This window comes from Microtus oregoni, unplaced genomic scaffold, assembly GCF_018167655.1.
Source record: "Microtus oregoni isolate MIOR12 unplaced genomic scaffold, Mior012 000000F_ref0000247, whole genome shotgun sequence".
In the NCBI taxonomy this organism is placed as follows: domain Eukaryota; kingdom Metazoa; phylum Chordata; class Mammalia; order Rodentia; family Cricetidae; genus Microtus; species Microtus oregoni.
The window spans coordinates 71,415,734-71,438,081 of NW_024543059.1; the positions used below are offsets into that span (position 1 = coordinate 71,415,734).

Below are 22,348 nucleotides of genomic sequence, written 5' to 3' on the forward strand. Positions count from 1 at the left end.
GCACAACCAAACATTCACATCCCAACTTAATGATCAAAGGCTTTAACGTGAATTAAGTCAATTCTTATTACCAATTACCAAGTATCATGTCTGGGAAGAAGATACCTGATTACATATTTAGGCTCAAATTATTTGCACACTACATTGTTTCTAACAAAAACAGTAAGATGAATGGAAAGACAGGAGGGTAAAAGTTAATATTATTGCTGGCATTGCTGCTAATCTTGGGGCTTTTACTGTCAATAGTCTTATGACATTGTAGTTAACTCAAAGGTGTTTACCTAGATGGTGAACATCTAGAAAGATGGCCTCCAGGTTAAGGGAGCTTGCTCTCCAATTCTATGAACCAGAGTTAAGATACCAAGCCATGCAATAAGTCAGTTCTGTAAAAACACTGAGAATTCAGCTCTGTGTACAGTGAAGACAGGAAGACCACTGGGGTTTGCTGACTCCCAGTGTAAAGGAGACACCACCTCAGGGCACACGTGGGAAATGATAGAGTGGTACACCCAACACCCTCTCTGTCCTCTGTAGCTCCTGCACTCTGACACCCAAGGACATGGACACACGGACACACACACAGACACACACAGGAATGCACGTGTGCACACACCCTCACAGGCATGCATGCAAACAAGATGGAAAGCTTTTCGGATAGACATGACATGAGTCAAGGATTGTGGTCTTGCCACTTTGATTCAGCATGATGTTGGAGGTCCTTGCCAGAATAGTTAGGCAAGGGGGACAAAAAAGGACATCCAAAGAGGAAAAGAAGGACAAAAATCGTCAGTGCTTAATGGCAATATAAATAATACAAATATGTATGTAGAAAGCACTGAAGGTTTTACATACACACACACACACACACACACACACAAAGAGAGAGATAGAGAGAGAGAGATATTACTAAATGAATATAGTAAATTTGCAGGATATAAAACTAATACAGAAACCCCACAGCATTTCTGTATACCACCAATGAACTGTTCACAGCAGAAATAGAGACTATTCTATTTACAATAAAACAATATAACTCAGAGCACTTGGGAATAAACTTAATGGAGGAAGAAAAAGATTTGTTTCTACTGAAAACTGTAAGTTGATGATGGAAAAAAATCAAAGGAGACACAAATAAAGGGAAAGACATCCAGCACTGGCTTGAAGGAGCATGATTCTGGGTCACTGCCATGCACAGTGAAGGCCCAAAGTCATTTAAAAAGAACAGAAATAGGAACAGCAAACCTTGAGGTTTCCATGGAAACACACACACACACAAATCATAAACAGCTATTGCAAATATGAACAAAAAGAAAAAGCAGCACACTATTGATTCCCAACCACACTACAAAGCCACAGTAACACAGTCAGATGGAATCTGCAAAAGCCAAGCTCAGACACACAGACAGGAGGGACTGAGTCCAAGCGATTTTCAGCAGAGGGCCCGGTCACACACAACAGGAAAAGAGCACTCTCCTTAAGAAACTGCCCTGGGCAAACAGAACAAGCATATGTGTGGGGAAACCACAGGAAAATGGACTCCTGAGATATGAGGCACAAGCCGCAAAACCGCTACCAAAAAAACAGGAGAAAAAGGACAAACTGGACAACTGTTGGGATCTGACCACAAAACCACAGGCAATATAAGCAAAAGGAGACAAATTAAATGATTTCTGCAGAGCAAGGGAAACAACAGAATAAAGACACGATATACATTGTGGGAGAAAATGTGTTTCAAATCGTGTATCTGACAAGGGTTTAAAAGTCAAAATATATAAAAAACTAAATATAATAGCTAAACAGAAAAACAAAAACTACAATTAATTGGGCCGTAGATGTATTTATCAAGAAGATACACAAATGATCAATGAGAATAAGAAAAAGAAACACAGTCAGCATAACTATCAGGAATATTCTAGTCAAAACAATAATGAGGAGGTCAGTAAGACGGGTCGGACAGTGAAGGCATGTGATGCTGAAGCCTAAGTTTGGGTACCAGGTACATCACACCGTGCAGGGGAAGAACCAACTCCCAAAGGTTGTCTAACCATTTACACACACACAAATGCTTAATAACAACAACAAAATACCACAGTGGGGGTTCACCTCACTCTAGTAAGAGAGACTATTGCCAGAAAGACTACAGATACCACGTGCTAGTAGAGAAACGGAGAAGGAAAGCCTTGTAACTGTTGACAGAGGAAAGCTTTGTACACTGTTGAGGAAGTCTAGTCTTGCACACAGCTGAGGGAATAGAAATTAGGACAGCCATCTTGGAAAACAGCATCAAAGTTCTCTGGGAAACTGAAAACAGAACTGACCAAGCAAGCATTCCAAATACACAGCCAAAGGAGAGGACGTTAGTAGGCTAACTCGGCACCTCGCTGTTCACAACAGCAAGGGATGGACACAGGCCTCACAAACTGACGAGTGGACAAAGAAAACAGGCTGCGCAGTTGATCTCTGAGAGCTGGAGAGCCAAAAAGTGGCCACCAAAGGCGCAAGAGAGCAGGAGGCGAGAAAGGATGGAGAAGCTTGGCCTGTGGGTAGAGGAGCGAGAGGCTCTGGTGCCATCTGCAGTGTGGGGACAACTGCCAACAACACCGTGTGTTTCAAAAGGTAAAAGGGACCTGGAGAGTGGCCACTGTGGAAATGATGCATTTTTACATACAGATGAGTTTAACATGATTCAAACATATATCTATCTACTTAAGCATAACATGGCATCATGATTATGTTTTTATGTTATAGTTAATAATTAGGCCGGGCGGTGGTGGCGCACGCCTTTAATCCCAGCACTCGGGAGGCAGAGGCAGGCGGATCTCTGTGAGTTCGAGGCCAGCCTGGTCTACAAGAGCTAGTTCCAGGACAGGAACCAAAAGCTACGGAGAAACCCTGTCTCGAAAAAAAAAAAAATTAAATAGAATTAAAATAAATTTTAAACACAGAACAAAATAATAATGTAAATCAACGAGTATACAAGTTTTAAACAATAGTTTGTTGTGTTTCATTTTGAGACCTGCTGTGCAAGGTGGTGAACACATTTACTAGTGTATTATACATTTCAGAACTGCAAAGGAAGTAAAAATTTCATATGGCCTCACCAGAGACTTCAGATTATATGTTCACTTAACTTAATTTTTATGTTATATTCATAAATCACTTTTGTACTCTGCAAATATATATTGCTCATTTACAGTAATTTTTTTAAAAACCAGGCTCAGATCTTTGTCAAGTGACTCCATTTTAGAGCAATTTTCTGTCAAACATATATTCACATTAGTATTGAAAAAGGACAAAAACCAATCTGATATAAAATAAACAAACTAAACAGTGAAGTAAAGAAACCAAGCACCCACTTGAGAATTTACTCCAAACTGTAAAGGACCCATCTGATGGGAGAAGACAGCGAACATGGACATGAAGAGGGATTCTCGACAGCTTTGTCTTCCAGGGAAATGATTAAAATAAAGTTTTTAAAAAGACTTAACAAGGGCAGAAGTAGGTGCTCTCAGATAAGATCCACAAACTCGGGAGAAGGCACTGTTCCCAGGCAACATAAAACTCTAAAGGACTAAGTCCCCAGAAACTGAAACTGCCACCAGCGCCAAAGTGTTTCGTTTGTGTCTGTGAACCCAAAACAGAGCACAGTCTGAGTGAGACTTGAAAGTGTTCACAATCGTGTCAAGGAAGGGCAAAGAAAATTATATGAATGCGTGCCTAAAAAACGGGGAAACACTCTTTAAAGTGAATCTGCAGTTCAAACCATTTTCTTCTTAAAATTAAGGTCTGTCTGGGTTCACAAGAATATTTTAAATTATCTCCTACAAAGAGAAGTCTTTCAACCCTCCTTCAAATACACCAAGGTGGAAAAGATGCTTTCATATAATTAAGTTAGCATTTCAATTTTGAGCTAATAGAATATATCTGTACCTCCATTTTGGCATTTGTCCACCGAGGTATTTCCACAACCATATTAAACAAATTCTGTTGAAAAAAAAGAAACAGAATATTAACATATTTCTTCACCTTTTATTTTATTTTCATGTGGCACTGGGGACTGCATGCTTGTATGTTAAATGAAATCAGCACAGCCTCTGAAGAGAGACTAGCACAAGCTTCCATCCCACAGAAAAACTGCTTAGTGCCTGCCTTCTACATCCACCCATCCGCCCATGCTAGAAACCCCTTCTTACAGTTAGAGAGACCACCTAACCCTCAGAGCTGCCACACATCTGGCCACCGCTGCACAGCACGGAAGGGCACTGAACATCTGGAAGCACTTTTCAGAGCAGCGACGACACTGGGAGTCAGGAGACAAGCTCTCTCTCATTTATCTGATTTGAGGCCGAGACTTACCATGTAACTCTGGCTAGCCTAGAACTTGATATCCAGGCTGGCCTTAAATAGACAGGGATCTACCTGCCTCTGTCACCGAAGTATGAGGATTAATGACATACACCACCACACCCGGCAGAAAATGAGTTTTGATAGTTATTGTCCAGCTAAAATAGTACAACCCACCTCTTCAGCTCTACTCATGGCAATGTGGTTAAAATATTGTTATGTGATTTACAGGAATGCATACAGAAAGTTAAGTAGTCAAAATGTTGAAAATGATTAAAAGAATATTTGTATACATGCTATGATCATAACATAAAAATCAAAGATATCTCTATAGGCAGTTAGAAAGTATACAAGGAGTTAGACATGCCTTTCTAAAACGAGGCTAGTGATTTCAGATTCCTTAACTTTACAAAGGAACATGGCTTCTTTTTTCACTGCTTAACTAGGTCAGCGGTAGGTAATACAATTCCCACAGCCTTCCTCACAAAGAGAAAGTCTTACTGTTTAAAGGTGGCTTACAAAAAGGTAAGGATACTATGTTTACATCAATAATGAGTCATGGCTCCTGGGGAAACAATGGTTTAAAACACCACCAGTCAAAGCAGGGCCCAGGGCCCAGACCAGCCGTCATTTAGACACACATGTAGTTAACTGACAATACTCTGTATATCTACTGAATCTGATAATAATAAAAAAAAAGGGCATTGTAAATGTGTCCATCCACAAGATACTCCCACATCCCACACAGAAGGCTTGGGGACAACCACAGATGAGCAAACAGGAAGACTGGAAGCAGCAGAGAATCGGGGAGCTTGCTATGTGATGCTGTCTCCTAGTAATGTTAGAAGCTACACACATATAAAGTCTCACCAATATAACCACCCAAATGTGAGCTGAACAAGAGCTACACCAATGGATATAGCAAAGAGGTGGGGGGGGGGGGGCGGGTACCACAAAGCCTCAACCCTACACAAAGAACTACAGGCAAACAAGAAAAGCTGGGGACAGGACAGGTGTCCCTTCCCAGGGAAGAGCACACCAATTGGTTGTCCAATGTCAAATGGTAAGCCCTGAACACAAACACACATGTAATATTTAGATGGACGGATCAGGTTATATTTAGAATTATGCATGGATATACATATACACAGATGTATTCAATAGCAATTAATGAAAGAAGAGGCAAAACTTTGAAGTGGGAGTGTGGAATAAAATTAAGGGAGGGTTTGGAGGAAGAAAAAGGGAGTAAGAAACGTTAACTATACTCTCAAAAATTAACAAAGGGGTAAAAATAATTAGAGCTTGAATTATACATGTCCTCATTCATTTTGAGTGTGTTTTTTAAAAGTATCCAGCTACAATGGATACAAACAAAAAGATAGTCTTGTACTACAGAATATTAGGAAAGTAAAAGTTTAATATACCTCCCCACACACATATATAAATCACTGGCTGAGCTTTAACAAACAAACCCACAAAAACAAAACCATGAAAGACTCCTTAGGGCCCCACTGCCCACCTTTTCAATTCGACTGGTCTGGGGTGAAGCCAGGGAATTGCTAACTTTTAAAAGTTCTCTGAGGAATTTGAATATAAAGTCCTAGCAGGATAATATTAGAGCATTGCTCGCCCACATTCTGGGACTTTCTTGGAGAAACATCAGTGCTACTAACTCAAAGAATGCCACTTAGCAGCCACAGCTTTTTTGTTAGAATTTTCTAGAGAAGGCAAGGGTTTTTTGAAAGGTAAGCATGAGGTAAACAAAGCTGAGCAGGACACCTGACACCTGCAGGACGACCTCACACCGCTGCTCTGTCTCCTCCCCTATGCTCCTTCATGAGAGACCCGTGTACCTGTTTAAACATGAAAGAGCAAAGCCTAAGTCTATAGCTGATGTATACACAATTCATTCATCTTTGCAAGCCTGGCTATAAGAGAACAAACACAGATGGACGAATACAAGCTGATGACAGAGGGGACCAGGCTAGTTAACGGCTGCACAGCGACACCGCCAAAGCCTCTTGCACAGATCTGAACGGGGCCCAGAGAGCAAAAGATGAGGAACCGGCCTGAAACCTTAGCTTGCAAGCCTCGCTCTCGGTCACCATTAGCACTTGATGACCAGGGGCTCACGCTCCCTCGCCCTTCTTCTCTCCCGCTGCAGTGTGCTCTGGCTGGAGCTGATCAAAGCCAGTACCAGTCTTATTTTCCTAAGATTAGCTTTAGTAATAAAGCAACAATTGCCTACCAGCATTTATCGGAAAATCAAAGATATATATTTCAAATGAGAAAAGTGGCAGGAAAATCTAACCCATCTTTTTGTCCTTTTCTTTTTTATTTTTCCCCGTGGGGGGGATAAGATAATAGGTAAATATAAATCAGTCCCCAACATATAATCTTTGTTACAAGCATTAAATTTTGAGATGACACTCAGAACTTGGAATATATCTTTCTCCATTGGAAAGGGGGTTTCAGACTAAAATACCACATCTCTGGGAACTACAAAGCCGCGCATGCGCGCATGCTGCCTCCAGTGGAGAGCAGGGCTTCTTCATCACACTGGAAGTGTGCTTGCTAAGACACAGACTGACCAAACCCCCATCGAGCAGAGACTCTGATCAGTAGAGACAGAGAAGGATCCAGAATCTAAATTTTCAAGAAGCACTACAAGGGGTTCCAGTGTGGACAGTTCATCTGACGGCTGTTTTAGCAAAACAAGCTGGACGGCAGGCCATCGCTATAGGAATTTACCAGCTACGCAGGAAAGTGGACTCAAAGGCTGGGGACAATAATCTCAGCTACTGGAATAAGACCACAGAGGCCAAGGGTAGCAAGGAAACCGTCACCTGGAGCAAGAGATGAGCAAAGAGCCAATCAAATGCTTTGGTCCTAAGTGGTAAAATAGAGCTACTGGAACTTGTTCTTCTGCTTCCAAACAACTGCTGTGCCTTGATTCTAAAAGATGGCTCAGTGGGAAAGGGCACACTTACATACATGTTAGAAAAGGATAAAGCGCCTCTGAAGCTACAGTCTCTGTTTTGATCTAAAAAGCAAACAAACTGGGGCAGGAAAGATGGCTCAGTGGGAAAGGGCACACTTACATACATGTTAGAAAAGGATAAAAAAGTAAATTTTATGTTACGAATAGTTTAACACAATAAAAAGGATTAAACGATGCTATTGCCCCAGATGCCTTAAAGAGATGCTAGGAGAAAAACAGCAGGATCTACATGGAAGTCTTGCAGGGGGAGAATTAGAAGCAGTTTAGAAATACAAACTATCACCAAGGTCATTGACAGACAGTTTGAAAGTGACTCAAGAGACTGGAAAAATAGCTCTGTAGTTAAAAGTCTTGCTGTTGTCCCAGAGGACCCAAGTGGGGTTCTGAGCACCCAAGCCAGATGGCTCACAGCCACAGAAAGTGCCATCTGAACAGGATCTGGCATCCTCTCTGGCCCCTACGCGTACCCACCTGCATGCGTGTGCACATACAGACACAAACACACACACATGCATACAATAAAATTTTAAAAATGATTCTGGCAATGAAAACTTCAAAAGATACCTTATATTCATCATTTCGTGCTTTCTTTCTGGGAGTGCCATTTTCCTGTAAGAGCAAAGATGGTAATTATGATTGGAACATCTCATAAAAGAATGCAGGGTGCAGAGCCCAGCAACAAAAACCTGCGTACTGCCTACAAGTCCTACTTTCTGCTGTCCAGAAATCGGACTGAGCAGACAACCTGCCAGTAACCCTGTCCCTCAGCACCACGCCCAGCCTCGAACGAACAGAGGACCAAAATGTTTTAACAATAACTTATCCGAAAATCCAGAGCTCTTTCATGGCGCTTCCCAAGTCTGCCTGATGCAAGCACAGACCCTGCCGAGTGTGTAGGGGGAGCCTGACGTGTTCCAGTGACTGCGCCTCCAACAGTCATTTCATTATCGGAATGAAACTCCCGGGAGCTTGGCTAACAAGCTGTGAAAGTGCTTGGCTGTACCTCCTGCCTGGGAATTCTATCAAGGTGTGATTACTAGGCCCCCACTAAGACTGCGTGGTGGGAAAAAAGACTATGCCAGTAACAAACGTTCACTGTGTGTATGCAGCACACACCAAGATGACTGCTAAGGAAGAAGCAACATAAAGAGACAATGATGATTCCAAGTCACGCTGTCCTGAAACACTGTTCTTCTTCTGAAAACTCTACATCCCAAGATACAAGGTGCAAAAATCCTAACCATGATTGGCTCCAAAGTAGGGAAACCTGTGTGTCTCCATCTTTGCCCTTCTGGAACTCACTGGCCTTTGGCCTTATACTGTGTCCTGCCTCATCCTCAAATCCCATAGGCAGAACATCACAGCCACAGATGTGTGGTATTGTTATGAGAGATACACATTTGCTACGGCGAACCCCAGATGAGACACTACATATCCGGCCATTCCTCTTCCTACATTCTCCTTTCCGGTATGCAACACTATCTGACTGACTCCTGCTGTGGCTGTCTGTGTCCTCCCACTGAGTGGGACCGACATCTGGCTTCTTCACCATTGCACACCCAGGGCCACAAACAGCCTGTGGCAGAGAATAAGCGTGCAAGGCTTATATTTATCAAATGGATAAACAAACGCAAGCACACTTTTGGTGTTGGGAAGGCGAGAGGAATTTGATAGTTCACAACTCCCTGAACTTCTGATGCAACAGACTGAACACTAGATCTAAACTTAAGCCCATCTCACAACAGTTGACATTTGAGACCAAGGGACCTCGGCAAGAAGGAAGTTAGTAACAGTAGGCGCCATCAGAATTACAACAACACGTGGCAAACAGTGAGCAATTGCCTAGAGGCTCCCAAACTTCAGGCCCCTCATCTCCCCCTTCAGCAGTGGTTCTCACAGCCCCACTTCACCAACATCCTTCCGACTGTCAAGTGGTTTTCCAGAGAAAAGCTCATGAAACACGAGGTTTTTCCAGATTTACAGTTCTGTCTCATGGAGTGGTAACGGGTAGGACCTCTGTGGTCAGGAAGGCCAGATCCAGACTTGGCTCTGGCATCTGCCAGCAGTGCACTGCTGTGTAAACCAAGGCAATGCCTGCTGCCTCACGGCCCTTGGACGACTTCTGGCAACTTAGTATGGGATAAAGAAAATAAAATGCTCACATAGTGGCTAGCACACAGAAGTCACCCGCAAACATTAACTGTTTTATGATTCAAAATAAGCAGGTTAATTTCCCACATCACTACTCTTGAATCTTCGTTTCCACCAAAGTCTAAACTTCATAGACCGCAAATAGCCCCCTTTCCCTAGCTTCTCACAAAGTTTAATTCACAAAAGAAGCTTACAGCCCTGATCCAGCTCCTTGGTTTCTCCTCCTGCCAGCCCAGCACATCTCTACTTTCAGGACATTTCTCCACGGGAATTTTCAGGCCAAAAGTGGAGCATCATTTTCGTCCTCTCATGTACAAGAAGTTTTCCAACCCCCAAACAAGTAAAAATGATACCTTAGGAGAATCCACCTTCAGAGGAATGTCATGGAAAGCGGAAATGTAGTGACCAGCTACACTCTCTGCAAAGGGAAAAGCAACAGAATTACAGCCGTGCACACCTGCTCTGTATAGCAGTAAGGTCCTGATCTACTGTGGAACCTGTATGCTTTTAGCAATGCTAACTTTACACCTCAAAATTTTAAGTCAACTTTGAAAACTTGGTCTAGCCTGAAGAGAAAAAAATAAATGCCAATTACCCACACTCAGTTGCTGAAATCATTTAATTCAATATTGTGCTTGGCTTCAAATACCTGGTGTAGAAAATAAAACTCCAAGTAGGAGACATCTGACTGTGGAAAAGAGACTCATTGGTAAGTGAATTAGCCTAAACTGATAGTCATTTCCTTAGGAGAAAACCAACAGTATAGTCCACAGCTTCCACCTACAACCCATAGGAAGAAAGGGCCAGCTCAAATAACGAATAAAATGATCACAAAACAGCTGACTGAACAACACATATCTAAGTTCTGAGTTGAGCTCACTAAAAGCAGAGGTGTACAACTTAGCAATGATGCTATCATATTAAACTGCAACTCCCTCCTCTGCCCTCCAGGCCAGGAGCACTCAGCACCAGGCTAAATTCCGAGGGAAAGGGTTTTTGTCTGCTCTTGGTTTTGTCTGTTTTGTTATACTTTCTAGCATCTAGCTGGCATTCAGTAGTTATCAAATAAAAAACACGTTACCATTCCACTTCTCCCCCTTTCCAAGCGCCCCAGGCACCAAGGTACCTCTCGCAAGAGCGGGACGGGAAAGAGAACACTCAGTGTTTGCTGGGGGTTGTGTTGTTTTTGCTTTTCTGACGCTGGTGTTTTCCGTGCAGCATATATGTATACCATGTGCGTTCTTGGTGCCTGCAGAGCCCAGCAGAGGGCGTCAGATCCCCTGAACTGGAGTTATGGATACTTGTGAGCTACCAAATGAGTGCTGAGAAGTAAACCTGGGTCCTCTGCAAGAGCAACAAGTGTTTCTAACCAATGAGCCATCTCCCCACCACCCCATTAATGTTAAAATAGTCAAATTCTCATGTTTTTGATTTCTGCTTTTCCTGTTTACTAGGTCTCCTTACATTAATCCATTTGGTAGTTATTCACAGAACACATGTGCTTTTCCAAACACCATTCTATGTGCCAGGAATACACACTCTAATTTCCTGGTCTTGTGCACATTATATTTTAGCGGGAGACAGATGTGATGAATATGTATAAGCTATAGCAGGAAGGGCAAGCACTAGAAAGCACATCAGGGCAAGGAAAGAGAGGATGCTGGTGACTTTGGACGGCCAGTAGGTGTCTCTCACACAAGCAGTGCACCAGCAACAGCCTGGAGGAAGCAAGGAAGAGAACATCACAGATGAGATGATGGGAAACACCAAGGAAGCCAGCCAGGCAGGGATGCAACAATCGAAGGCAAAAGGACAATTGGCAGTGAAGTGAGGGGCAATAGCTGTGGTCACTAATTTTCGCATCTGTTTAGAAAGAACCGTGCATCCTAGCTTAGTTTCTCAATTCCTTTTGAGTAAAACAGCAAGAACACTTTTACTTGAACTGAGATTTTTAGAAGGGACTACGTATCGTTGGTACATAAAGCAGGCCAAAGGGAAGGAATCAGGAGGCTTCTGCAACCGCCCAGCTGCAGTGGATGGTGGCATGGGTGACGTGGCAAGGATGGAGGTGATCAGGAAAAAAATATTCTAGGTGCATTTCAAAAGCTGAGCCGATATGTCCGAAGTGGATATGATATGATTGGCCCAGACGTGGGACAAAGGGAAGAGAAGGAACATGTAGGTTATAGGGGAAGGAGAGTGGAGAGGTTAGCTAAAGACACATCACTGCAGTTACACCAGGCACCACAGAACACTAGTGACCACAGCTAAGAAAATGGAGCACATACTTCCCGACATCTAGACAAGAGGCTTCCAGTGTTCTTGCTACAAACAAATAATAAATATTTGAGGCAATGAATATGCTAATTTCATTTACTTGATCAAAACAGATAAACATGCTAAGCATAGGCAAGTGACCAAGATTTCATGTGTGGCCAATGTAATATGCTCTATGTAAAGGAGAAATATAGGGTGTGAAGGTGGCCGTGGGAATCCTGTCTTCAAAACTTGAGACTAAGGGTGCAAGCCTAGGACTTACAGATGACCCCTACACTGAGGCACATAGTAGGTCCACCCAGAGCCATAGCATAGTCTGTTAACACTGGCTGCCGATGGCTGCGTGCCAAAATGCAGCGCTGGGCAGTTGTGACAGAGATGGGTAGTTTACGTGGCCTAAAATAGCTCCCTCTGGTCCTTTACCAACTCCTGGGGAGAAAGACAGTGTAGAGACATGGGCTAAGCATTGACTCCTGAGGCTTTCAAAGGTCAGTTCAGAAATAAGAACTAGGGTCATACAAAGGACAATATAAAGAAAGTTATCAAAATACCTGTTACCAGTTTTGAGAGTCTCATTCTCATTCTCTCTCTCTCTCTCTCTCTCTCTCTCTCTCTCTCTCTCTGTCTCTCTCTCTCTCTCTCCATCTATCTCAGTGTGCCCACAAAGCCCAAAGCTCTATAAAACAGCTTAGCATCCTCCTAACTCCACCCCTCTGACATACTCACTTAAGCTACCTCATCACAGACACACGTCTCTGGGAAAAACAACGCTGTGCACTCTAGAGCTCTGGAGGCTTCTCTGTTGTCTACCAACTGCTCTTTCTTGCTATGACTTTAATATGGTGTTTATGAGGAAGCCGACAAGATCTATGGCCGCAGCTACCACATTTGGTCTTGGTGCCGGGCAGGCTGCAGCCCTAGACAAAACAAATGAATCCCATCGGGCTTGTCAGTGTGCCAGGCCTTCCAGCCTCACAAGTTCCCCTCCGACGGCTCTAGAACTATTATTCATCTTATTATTCTGGAAGTTTCTACGGTTTTGCTGCCTCTGTTGCTGAAAATGTACTTGCAATTGAGAAAACCAAATAGACTGTGGGACCCTTACCGAATACTGATAACATTATGATATTATATAACACAATTTCTATAACATGTGATAGAATTATGTAATATATTATGCATGCCTTATAATTATATATCATAACATTATGCTTTATTATAACATTTATATACCAAATAGCTATATTCATACCAAACACCAACATACACAATATCACTGACCCATTTACAGAGATTCTCACTGGAAGCTTAATAACAAATAAAACAGAAATGAATTTTGCATTACTTTTAATAAGATTAAAAAACTTGAAAGATGAGTTTCAATGAAAATATACCCTCTTCTTCACATACATCGCACGATTTCTATTTTACAGCTCTGCACTCAGAAAAACTGAACTGTTTTAAGGTTCTAAAGACTGAATGTCAAATAAATATAACTTTTAAATGTTTACCTAGAAGCTATTATTAAATGTATTGATTCAAGTTTACAGAAACTTATTTGTAGGAAGTCTTCCCAAGCTCAAACATGTAACCACCCACTACTCACACGATGTAATAAGAAACATACAGTAATTTCCGTCCCTACTTATGAAAAAAAAGAAAGAAAATGAGAAAGAAATCACATTAACAAATATCTGTATGACTCAATCCTAGAATAAATAAAAGTAACTTGAATTACATCCAACGCTGTTTCCTAAAGTGAATCGCCTTCTACCACATGCCAACAAGAGTCCAAATTACGGGAAGTATGGGTTTTCCCCTGTTCTTTAAGAAAACCTTAAAATCTAAAATAAGTAACTTCAAGTTACCACCACCAACAAAAACCACCCGCAGTATCAAAGGGAGCAGACAGGCAAGGCTACACTTGTATATCCTGTGTAAGCAAGCTGACTCATTACTGGGAGACTGCAAGGCTACACCCACGACAATCTGAAAGCTCCAAGTTTCCAAATATTCAGTCTTATCATTCTATTACTCCATGGAATGTAACAGAAAGAATGTCTTCCTCATCACTCTGCAGGACAATGTGACATCAGGTGTGGTGCCACCCACTCACAATACTGTTTCCTTCAGTATCGCTTCGATTAGTCAGGGTCTTTGAGTCTCCCCATAAATTTTTGGATTTTTTTTTGTAAGTCGGGTGGAGAATAACACTGGAATACTGCCTGGAATGACACTGACTCTGTAGTTTGCTTTTGGTAGGGTGTTTATTTTAACGGTTTCTTTTTCTGCTAATCCTTGAGCACAGGCTGTCTTTCCATCTTCTTGTGGCTCAATTCCTTCTTCAGTGTCCTAAAATATCCATTACAGAGGCCTTTTGTCTCCTTGGTTAGGTTAATTTCCAGGTGTGTGTGTGTGTGTGTGTGTGTGTGTGTGTGTGTCTACTGCAAATAGAATGTTTCTCTAGTTGTTTTCCCTTTTTGGTATGTTTGTCATTGGTAAATAAGAAGGCTACTTATTTTTGTGTGTTAATTTTGTATCTAGCCACTTTGCTAAAATTATTAGCTCTTAAAAATTTTCAAATTAAGAGCAGCATGGCACTGACCCCAAAACAGACAAGCGGATTAAGGGAATGGAATCAAGGACTCAGATATAAGCACACACAACTACATTTACCTGAGTCTTGAAAAGATGCCAACAATACACATTGGGCAAATGTGAGATCTTCAACTAATGATGCTAGGAAAGCTGGACTTAATACACAAAAAGATGGAATTAGATCCGTATCTCTCATCATGCACAAAACGGGACTGGGACCTCGGCATTCAGACCTGAAACTGCTGCAGGAAGAAGTCGGGGGTGAACTTCAACTCACAGGCACGGGGGTGGGGTGGGGGACTTGCTGAAGACAATTTCGACAGCACAAAAATTAAGACCACTAGGAAATGGAATCAAACGAGCTGTCTATCACCAGATGAATGGAGAAAAAAAAAACATGGTGCATATACACAATGGAATATTACGTAGTTGTGAAGTGTCTAAAATATTCAAAATGAAATTTGCATATAAATGAATGAGACTGGAAAAGCTTTACACTTAGTGAGGTCAGGGCCAATACCACAAACTCTGCATTTTCCCTCCCGAGTGGGGATTCTGGCTTCTAACCTCTGTGTTCAATGGGGAGCACAGGTGCAAGTCAGCAAACATGGCCTTTGGGGGAGGCATGTTCCGGTAGGATAACAGATTACAGGTAAATACATGAAAGCAGTGAGGTGGAATACTGGGGGTCGAGAGGATGAAGGAGGGAGGGGCTCCAGAGGGAAGGGCTAACTTAAACGGTGAAAAAAGCCATAGGAAAACCTACTATTTCGCAGCTTATTTAAAAAAAATATAACTGGAGGGATGGTCAAATACATGGGCTATGAAAGAGGAAGAAGACAGGGAAGTAACAGGGGTTAAGTGACGTTCAGAAATGAAGTCACAAACGTTCACTCAGTCACCAAGCAAGGCCACAAGGCAGGGAGGAGCTGGCTGTCCGAGATGTGCTTGTCCACTATCACTCAGTTTCGTGTCTACTTCTACAAAGTTCAGCACCAATTCTTAAAAAGCATTTCATCAATCAATTGTCCTCATTAATTATGATGGGGGCAAAGAAAGCCCACCAAAGTTCAAAACTGTCCTATGTCTATGTGTCAAATGCGGGCAGTGTTTCCACTGTCACAACGCTGAGGGACGACTTGCAGACCATAACTAACTCCCTTGAACTGCGCATCTGCACCCAGTACTGCCTAAGTCCAGGCTAGGACCATCCTGTCTTGATATTACAATGGATTACTTCAGTATCAAATGTAACAGGAGCTAGCATTCCCATCTTATGTAACCCATCCCTTCAAACTCTCCGTCAACTATTGTGATAATCTGGATAAAAAGCGACATGTTCCTCATGTCCCTGTCCTCAGCTCACCCTCAAGTAGATTCCCATCATTTCATCCAGCCCTTGCAGGAAGTAGAAAACAGTCCTGGGCCCTGGGTGCCATCTGGTGGTAGATTAGAGAACTGTTAAACTCAACTTTTCCAATAAGAGTCGCGCTCGTTCGAACCCTCCCCCAGATAGCACCAGCTTTTATTCGGATTCTTATCATTTATTTCAGTAAAACCTTTTGTTTTTCTACCCTATTAACTGAATAAAAATAAATTTTACTTATAGCATCCAAGTTCCAAAATAATCTTAAGTACATTTGATGCAAAAAAAAAAAAAATACATTCTAGCCGCTGAGATAACCCGCCACAGACCTTTACTTGAACTGCTATTACTAATGCATTCAGAGCCTCGAAGGAATGGTAGTGCCTGAAGGACACTGAGGATCACGACAGGGTCAGCTGATTCCTCTCAAGGCAGAAGTGTCCCAGAAGAAACACTGCCACCACGTGCCCAGCAGCACACAACACGAGGACCAAGATTGAGACCCAGACCTCCTCGCTTCAAATCCAGCGCTCGGGCCAGCTGTGCTGTAGGCACCAGGGACCTGAACAGCTCTACTCTGTCTTCACAATCTTCACAATTATTGTGAGAGCAGGACATGCAACTACATCCCCGTACCGTGCCCACTCTACTGCTCAGCATAGCTTTTGTTTCTATTACTCTGCTGAGACTGGAGTGTGCCCAGGTCTAAGGGCTAGCTCACTGTAACAGCAGCTGGACTAGAGTGTGCCCAGGTCTAGGGGCTAGCTCACTGTATCTCACTGTAACAGCAGCTGGACTAGAGTGTGTCCAGGTCTAGGGGCTAGCTCACTGTAACAGGAGCTGGACTAGAGTGTGCCCAGGTCTAAGGGCTAGCTCACTGTAACAGCAGCTGGACTAGAGTGTGCCCAGGTCTAGGGGCTAGCTCACTGTATCTCACTGTAACAGCAGCTGGACTAGAGTGTGCCCAGGTCTAGGGGCTAGCTCACTGTAACAGGAGCTGGACTAGAGTGTGCCCAGGTCTAGGGGCTAGCTCACTGTAACAGGAGCTGGACTAGAGTGTGCCCAGGTCTAGGGGCTAGCTCACTGTATCTCACTGTAACAGCAGCTGGACTAGAGTGTGCCCAGGTCTAGGGGCTATCTCACTGTAACAGGAGCTGGACTAGAGTGTGCCCAGGTCTAGAGATATCTCACTGTAACGGTAGCTGAGACTAGAATGTACCGAAGTCTAGGCTATATCTCACTTTATCCCATTGTAACAGTATTTTTTCAGCTGTGCTGCACCCTGAGAAACCTCATTTTACAAGCAGAATTTGACTCCATTTTTGATCACAAATGCAGAGGCAGGACTCTGAACCTTGGCGGACATATAAACAACTGCCTGGACAGCACCCCCAGCAGAGACAAACAAACAAATAAATGAAAGAATGAATAAATGGATGAACAAATGCATGCTATTGGAGAAGGATATATAAGCAACACTCCACGGACAGTACTACCAGCATAGACAAACAAACAAACAAATAAGCAATGATAGAAAGAAACAGATCATCCCCAAAACATCCACAGAGTGATATTCTATCAAATTATCCAAGTAAATTGGGACCAAACGAGCACGTGGCATATTAAAATCTTATCAAGCACTGGCGACACAGCTCAGTGCCTAAAGACACTTGCTGCCAAACTCAATGGCCTGCATTTGATCTCCAGGACCCATGTGTTGGAGGGCGGCGAGAAACAACTCTCCTGTGTAGCTGGCACCTGTGTGCATGCATACACACACACACACACACACACACACACTCACTCAATATTCACAAATAAAATAAAATCCTATCAAGAAAGCCAGGCCCAAGAACTTATCAAACAAAACAAATGAATAAAAATTTATAGCATCCTCACCTGGACGCCATACAGAAAAGCAGGTTCCTAGAAACTGTGGGGAGCCCCACACTGGGAACCACCTATTACTGGGCAAATTAGGGTTTCCTCTTTGGGGTTCCTTATCTTATTAATAAAAGAATTTAGAAACAGACTTGAAAGGAAGGGTGACACCAATTTTATTAGGAATAGAAAAATCTTCAGAGGTCGTGGTGGCTACTTGGAAGAAGACTGCGAAGAAGAAGAAAGAACGCCATAGTTTGTAAGCAGTCACATGGTGGAAGGGGCAGGCATAGCTTCAGAGACTGAGAAAGCCCAGAGAATCAGGAAAGTCATGTTTAAGCTTTGGAAAAAGGAAAGTTGTTTTCTAAATAACTCAGAAAAGAAGGCAAGCTCAGCTGTGCTACAAGTTAGAAGCTCTGCAAGCGTCTACGCTTAGGGTGGGGTTTCTCGGGAGGATACATACCTTATCCTTATTACTTATTAAAGGGATAATTATTCCTCCCATCTCCTTAGCGTAGCTTTGGGTGTACCAGGTATATCCCTGAGGGCCACTCTTGGCAAGGTGATTGACAGGCCCAGATGGATTAACTGTTGAGGGAGGAGACAATGCTATGTCATGTTCTAATCTTGGGAGCGCGTCAGATTGTCTTGTCTCCACCCAGGGCCACAGGTAGATTCTTTTGGCCAGGACGAAACTGAGTCTCAACGGAGCCACCCTCAATGGTTTCCAACACTACTACGTCACCCCCCGCCTCAACAATCTCTAAAATGATTTAGAAGGTGGGCAGAGACTAGGGAATAGAAATAGCCCATCTTCACCATGAAATTCGTCATGAAAATCTAGAGACTCAGAAGGGATAAGTGTGTGCACTGGACTTTCAATCACACCTTCATACACACCTCCTAGGAGAAGAAACAAAGACCCAGAGCTCCCTACGGCACTCCTGGCACCTGGGCCGGACAGAAGCAAGGGCATTTACACTAAACTGCCTGTTCTATTTCTATCTCCTATCCTCGGCAAGGACGCCCAACACTGAAGGGTTATGACGACGGCCAACCTGCTGGGTCAAAGGACCAGTAGGCAGAGAGCTCCAAAATTCCCCTGGCCTACTCCTCTGACTGGACCTGGATCTCTCGCCAGTTTCCACAGTCCCCACACGTCACACGGCCAACTTGACTAAACGCTGAAGCTCAGCTCAACTGGGACCCTGCAGCTCATGGCCTGATTCACACCTCTGGCTTATCCGATTTCCCAGCACCTTAAACAAACACCTACAGGGATGCTTGAGACGTCTGCACCAGCCTGTTTTCAGGAAGGTATTTGGGACTCCTGGAAGAGCTACAACCTCTTCAGCACTTCGGCCGTCATTCTGAATCCCACACATACGTACTGCATGACGTGTATGATGTGATCTCCGAGTCGACAGTAACTAAGATCGGAATAAAAGAGCCTGTTTGAGCTGGGGAGCTACCAACGCTGGCTGTGCGAGCATTAAGGATCTGAGTTCACGCCCCAGAACCCATGTAAGAAAGCCAGACATGGTAGACCATGTTTGTCATCGCAGGGCTAGGAAGGCAGGGGCACATGTCTGTGGCTCACCGTCCATCCAGCCTCACCTATCTCCAGACCACTGAGACTGTCTCCAAAACGATAGCAGACAGAGCCCAGGGAACAATTTAAGACCTCTTGGTCTCCACATACGTGTGCACGCACCTGTGCACAAAGAACCTGTTTGCCTGGGCCAGCAAACAGGGAAAACTGAGACTACTTGGCAAAGTGGGGCCCCACAAAATCCGTGTTGCTTCTAAATTTACTGTATTTCAATCAATTCCGAAGCTGTGGAAAGACGAATGTGTTTGTTGCTGACAGCACACATTCACTACATGTTACTGTACTGGAAACCTAGGACATTTTCACCGTATTATACACAAAGGCTTTTCTGCTTAGGATGCTATTTGCCATTATATAACAGTTTCTTCATGGAGAACTGTTACATTGTAACTTTAGGGACACAATCCATTCAGCAAAGAGTCTACTTACTAAGGGTTTCTCCTTGGGTTTTTGGTTTGTTGTTATTCTTGTTGTTTTGAGACAGGTATCTTACCCAGGCTCCTGATGTGTGCACAGGCCCTCTTTTAAAAAGACCTAATCAGTCTTGCCTAAGCAAAATAGGATGGAAAAACTGTAGCACAGAAACTAATTTTGAGAAAACTATTTAGTACCAGATGCATTACAACTACAGGAAGTTTGCCAGTTGAAGAGGCCCATGCGTTCAATCCGGGAGACAGAGGCAGACCCTGTCTCAAAACAAAAAACAAAAGACAAGAGTTTAAGTTAGCTTTGCTCCTTTATCATAAAACAATCCTCAAACTTAAGTTCCAGATAGGTAACTATAAACATCATAGTATAGTTATTAATGATTATAAGTTACACTGTAAGTCCTGTGACTACTTTGTGCACAGAGCAATTTCCGCAGCCCTATTTTACAAAGCAAAAAACAGCAAAATTCCTAATGCTTAGCAAGTTAAAAAATTAGCCCAGGACGGGGTGTCGGAGCACAAACTATGAACTTCCAAGATTCTAGCTTCACCCCTTCCAGGTGGAACCTCCCAACAGGAGTGCACAAGACTTTAGGTCGCTACAGCTCTCCTCAGGGCTCTGAAGTCAATGGGGCATGAAGGTAACTAGACCTATGTGGCTACTTCATGTCACTGATTTAAAAAAGAAAAATCTACACAGTGAAAATAAAAAGGGCGTAGCCAGGAGCTTTTCTGACTTTGGTGGCCCGCTCAGGGCAGCACCAGACACCTTCCTCTCAAGGTTTGCTCAATGTGAAAGGCAAGAGGTCGTGCCACCATCTTGCTAGAACACCAGTCAGTCTCCTGTTTGTGGATGGCATTCGGGGTGCAAACTTTTAGGTATAAACTCAGTTTGTTATTGTTTTATTTTTTTTTTAAGTTACCCTACAAAATAACAGGATCCACTACGGCATTTGCCCACAAGCCTATCGCAGTAGCTGGCTCACACTCCCCTCCCGCTTCCTCCCTCCAAATACGCAGGCGCTCGCAGTCCGATCGCGACGCAAACTCGAGTTTAGGCGTGAAGCCCCGGTCCCCAAAGTTCTGCGTCCGCCCGGAGGGGGATGGGCTTCGCTGCTCCCGAGAGGGCGGCGCGGGAGGACAGCGGGCCACGCCGCGGAGGTCAGAGGGTGGAGCGCGGCGCCGCGGGCCGCCTGCGGTCGCAGCAGAGGGCGGTTGGCCCCGTGCCGCCCTGCGTGTCCGCGCTGCGTGCCGACACCTGTCCCCCCGTCACCCCGGGCTGGGCGCGGGCTGCGGACCCCGCCGGGCAGAGCACGGCGGCGCGGCTGCTCCTCGGGCCGGCGCGGAACTCGGCGAGACACTTACTGAAGAACAGGCGGTAGTCCTCCGAGTGGGGAAGACCGCGCTCCTCAGTGAGGTACAGGGACATGACGCGACGCGGAGGGCGGGCGGCGGCCCCCACGCGCCACCCTCGGACGACGCTCAGCAGCGGTAGCAGCGCGCGCATGGCGGACGGATTGCGCCAGGCGGTGGCGGCGGCTCGGTACTGGGGTCGGCGCGGCCGCACGGCGGCGCCCCCTGCCGCCCGGAGCCGGCACTGCCTCCCTGCTGGTTAGCCTCAAATCCCACCCTCTTCTGGTTCCCAGGGACTGCCCCCCACTTCACCTTCCTCCTAGTGCCCTCAGACCCTTGCCCCAGGAATTCATCATAGGCACTCATTCATACTCTGCCAATATCTACGATCACACTTTAATTACATTAATGTAGTATTGGTTGCATGGCTCTGGAAGCTGCTAAAGACTGTTCAGAGACGAGAGGACACACACCCACCCACACACACACACACACACACACACGAATATAACACATGATCGAGCCTCCTAGTGAAGACCTTTGACACAGACTTAGCCCAAATTTGTAATTCCCTCAAATGGCACTTCCTCCTTAAGGCCCTTTAATATTTAACTCAAGTAGAGGTAATTCCAATGTCCCAGCAATCATATATGTCACAAGTCTTTATATCTAGTCTAGTGGCCACAACTAGTTATAATAGCAGCCTTTATGCCCAGGTCTTTGGTCCAGCTACCAGTGGGCGCTATGGTAGAGCAGAAGGAGCAAGTGACAGGGCCACAGATGGGATTATCCTGTTCTGTGGACCAGTGTTTTGGGGGAATCTTCATTGGAAAGGTCTTTGACATCTCTACCAGCATCTTCTTAACTATGAGCAGGGTTCTCACCTCCTGGGTACTCGGGTTCTTTCTGCACTTAAACTGTGACAGAATTAAAACAGGTTTTACTCAAGTCCCAGAAAGAACCTCTTAATTGAATATTTGATCAAAACAAATTCCTATTGAATTTGTAAGCTGTCTAATGGTCTACGTTATTAAAACTAACATCAGACTTGCCAAGTATGTGATTTAGGGACATATTCATTACTTCATGGCATTAAAAGAAATGACTTGTTTCTGAAACACATAAATTTCTATCTTTTGTGTTCTATATTTTGTTGAAATACATGTGTATCAAAATACATACCATATGATACGTGGTATGAAAACAGGTTGGATTACTGGATAACTTTACAAAACAAATTTCTGCAGCTGTTTATTGTATAACACTTACCTATTTCAAATGTAGACATTTGGAACCTTCGTTGGAAATCCCTTCCATGTGAAATTCATTGAATTTCC

The 22,348-nt window shown here is 43.9% G+C and overlaps 1 protein-coding gene across 4 annotated transcripts in view; it reads right to left on the reverse strand.

The window, feature by feature from the left end:
* The window catches only part of Ppa2 (inorganic pyrophosphatase 2), a 69,050-nt gene extending 47,769 nt beyond the window's left edge, over positions 1-21,281 (reverse strand). The window contains exons 1-5 of one of the 4 annotated variants that reach the window (XM_041652194.1): positions 21,024-21,278; positions 19,842-19,916; positions 9,850-9,914; positions 7,910-7,954; positions 3,931-3,984 (exon numbers count right to left, since the gene is read on the reverse strand). In XM_041652194.1, the coding sequence (XP_041508128.1) occupies positions 3,931-3,984; positions 7,910-7,954; positions 9,850-9,914; positions 19,842-19,916; positions 21,024-21,165 (381 nt within the window). In that variant the 5' untranslated portion in view covers positions 21,166-21,278. Of the gene's footprint in view, positions 1-3,930; positions 3,985-7,909; positions 7,955-9,849; positions 9,915-19,841; positions 19,917-21,023 lie in introns of all 4 variants that reach the window. The other 3 variants (XM_041652203.1, XM_041652211.1, XM_041652219.1) reach the window with 3 other exon arrangements.
* Between the last annotated feature and the right edge of the window lie 1,067 nt (positions 21,282-22,348).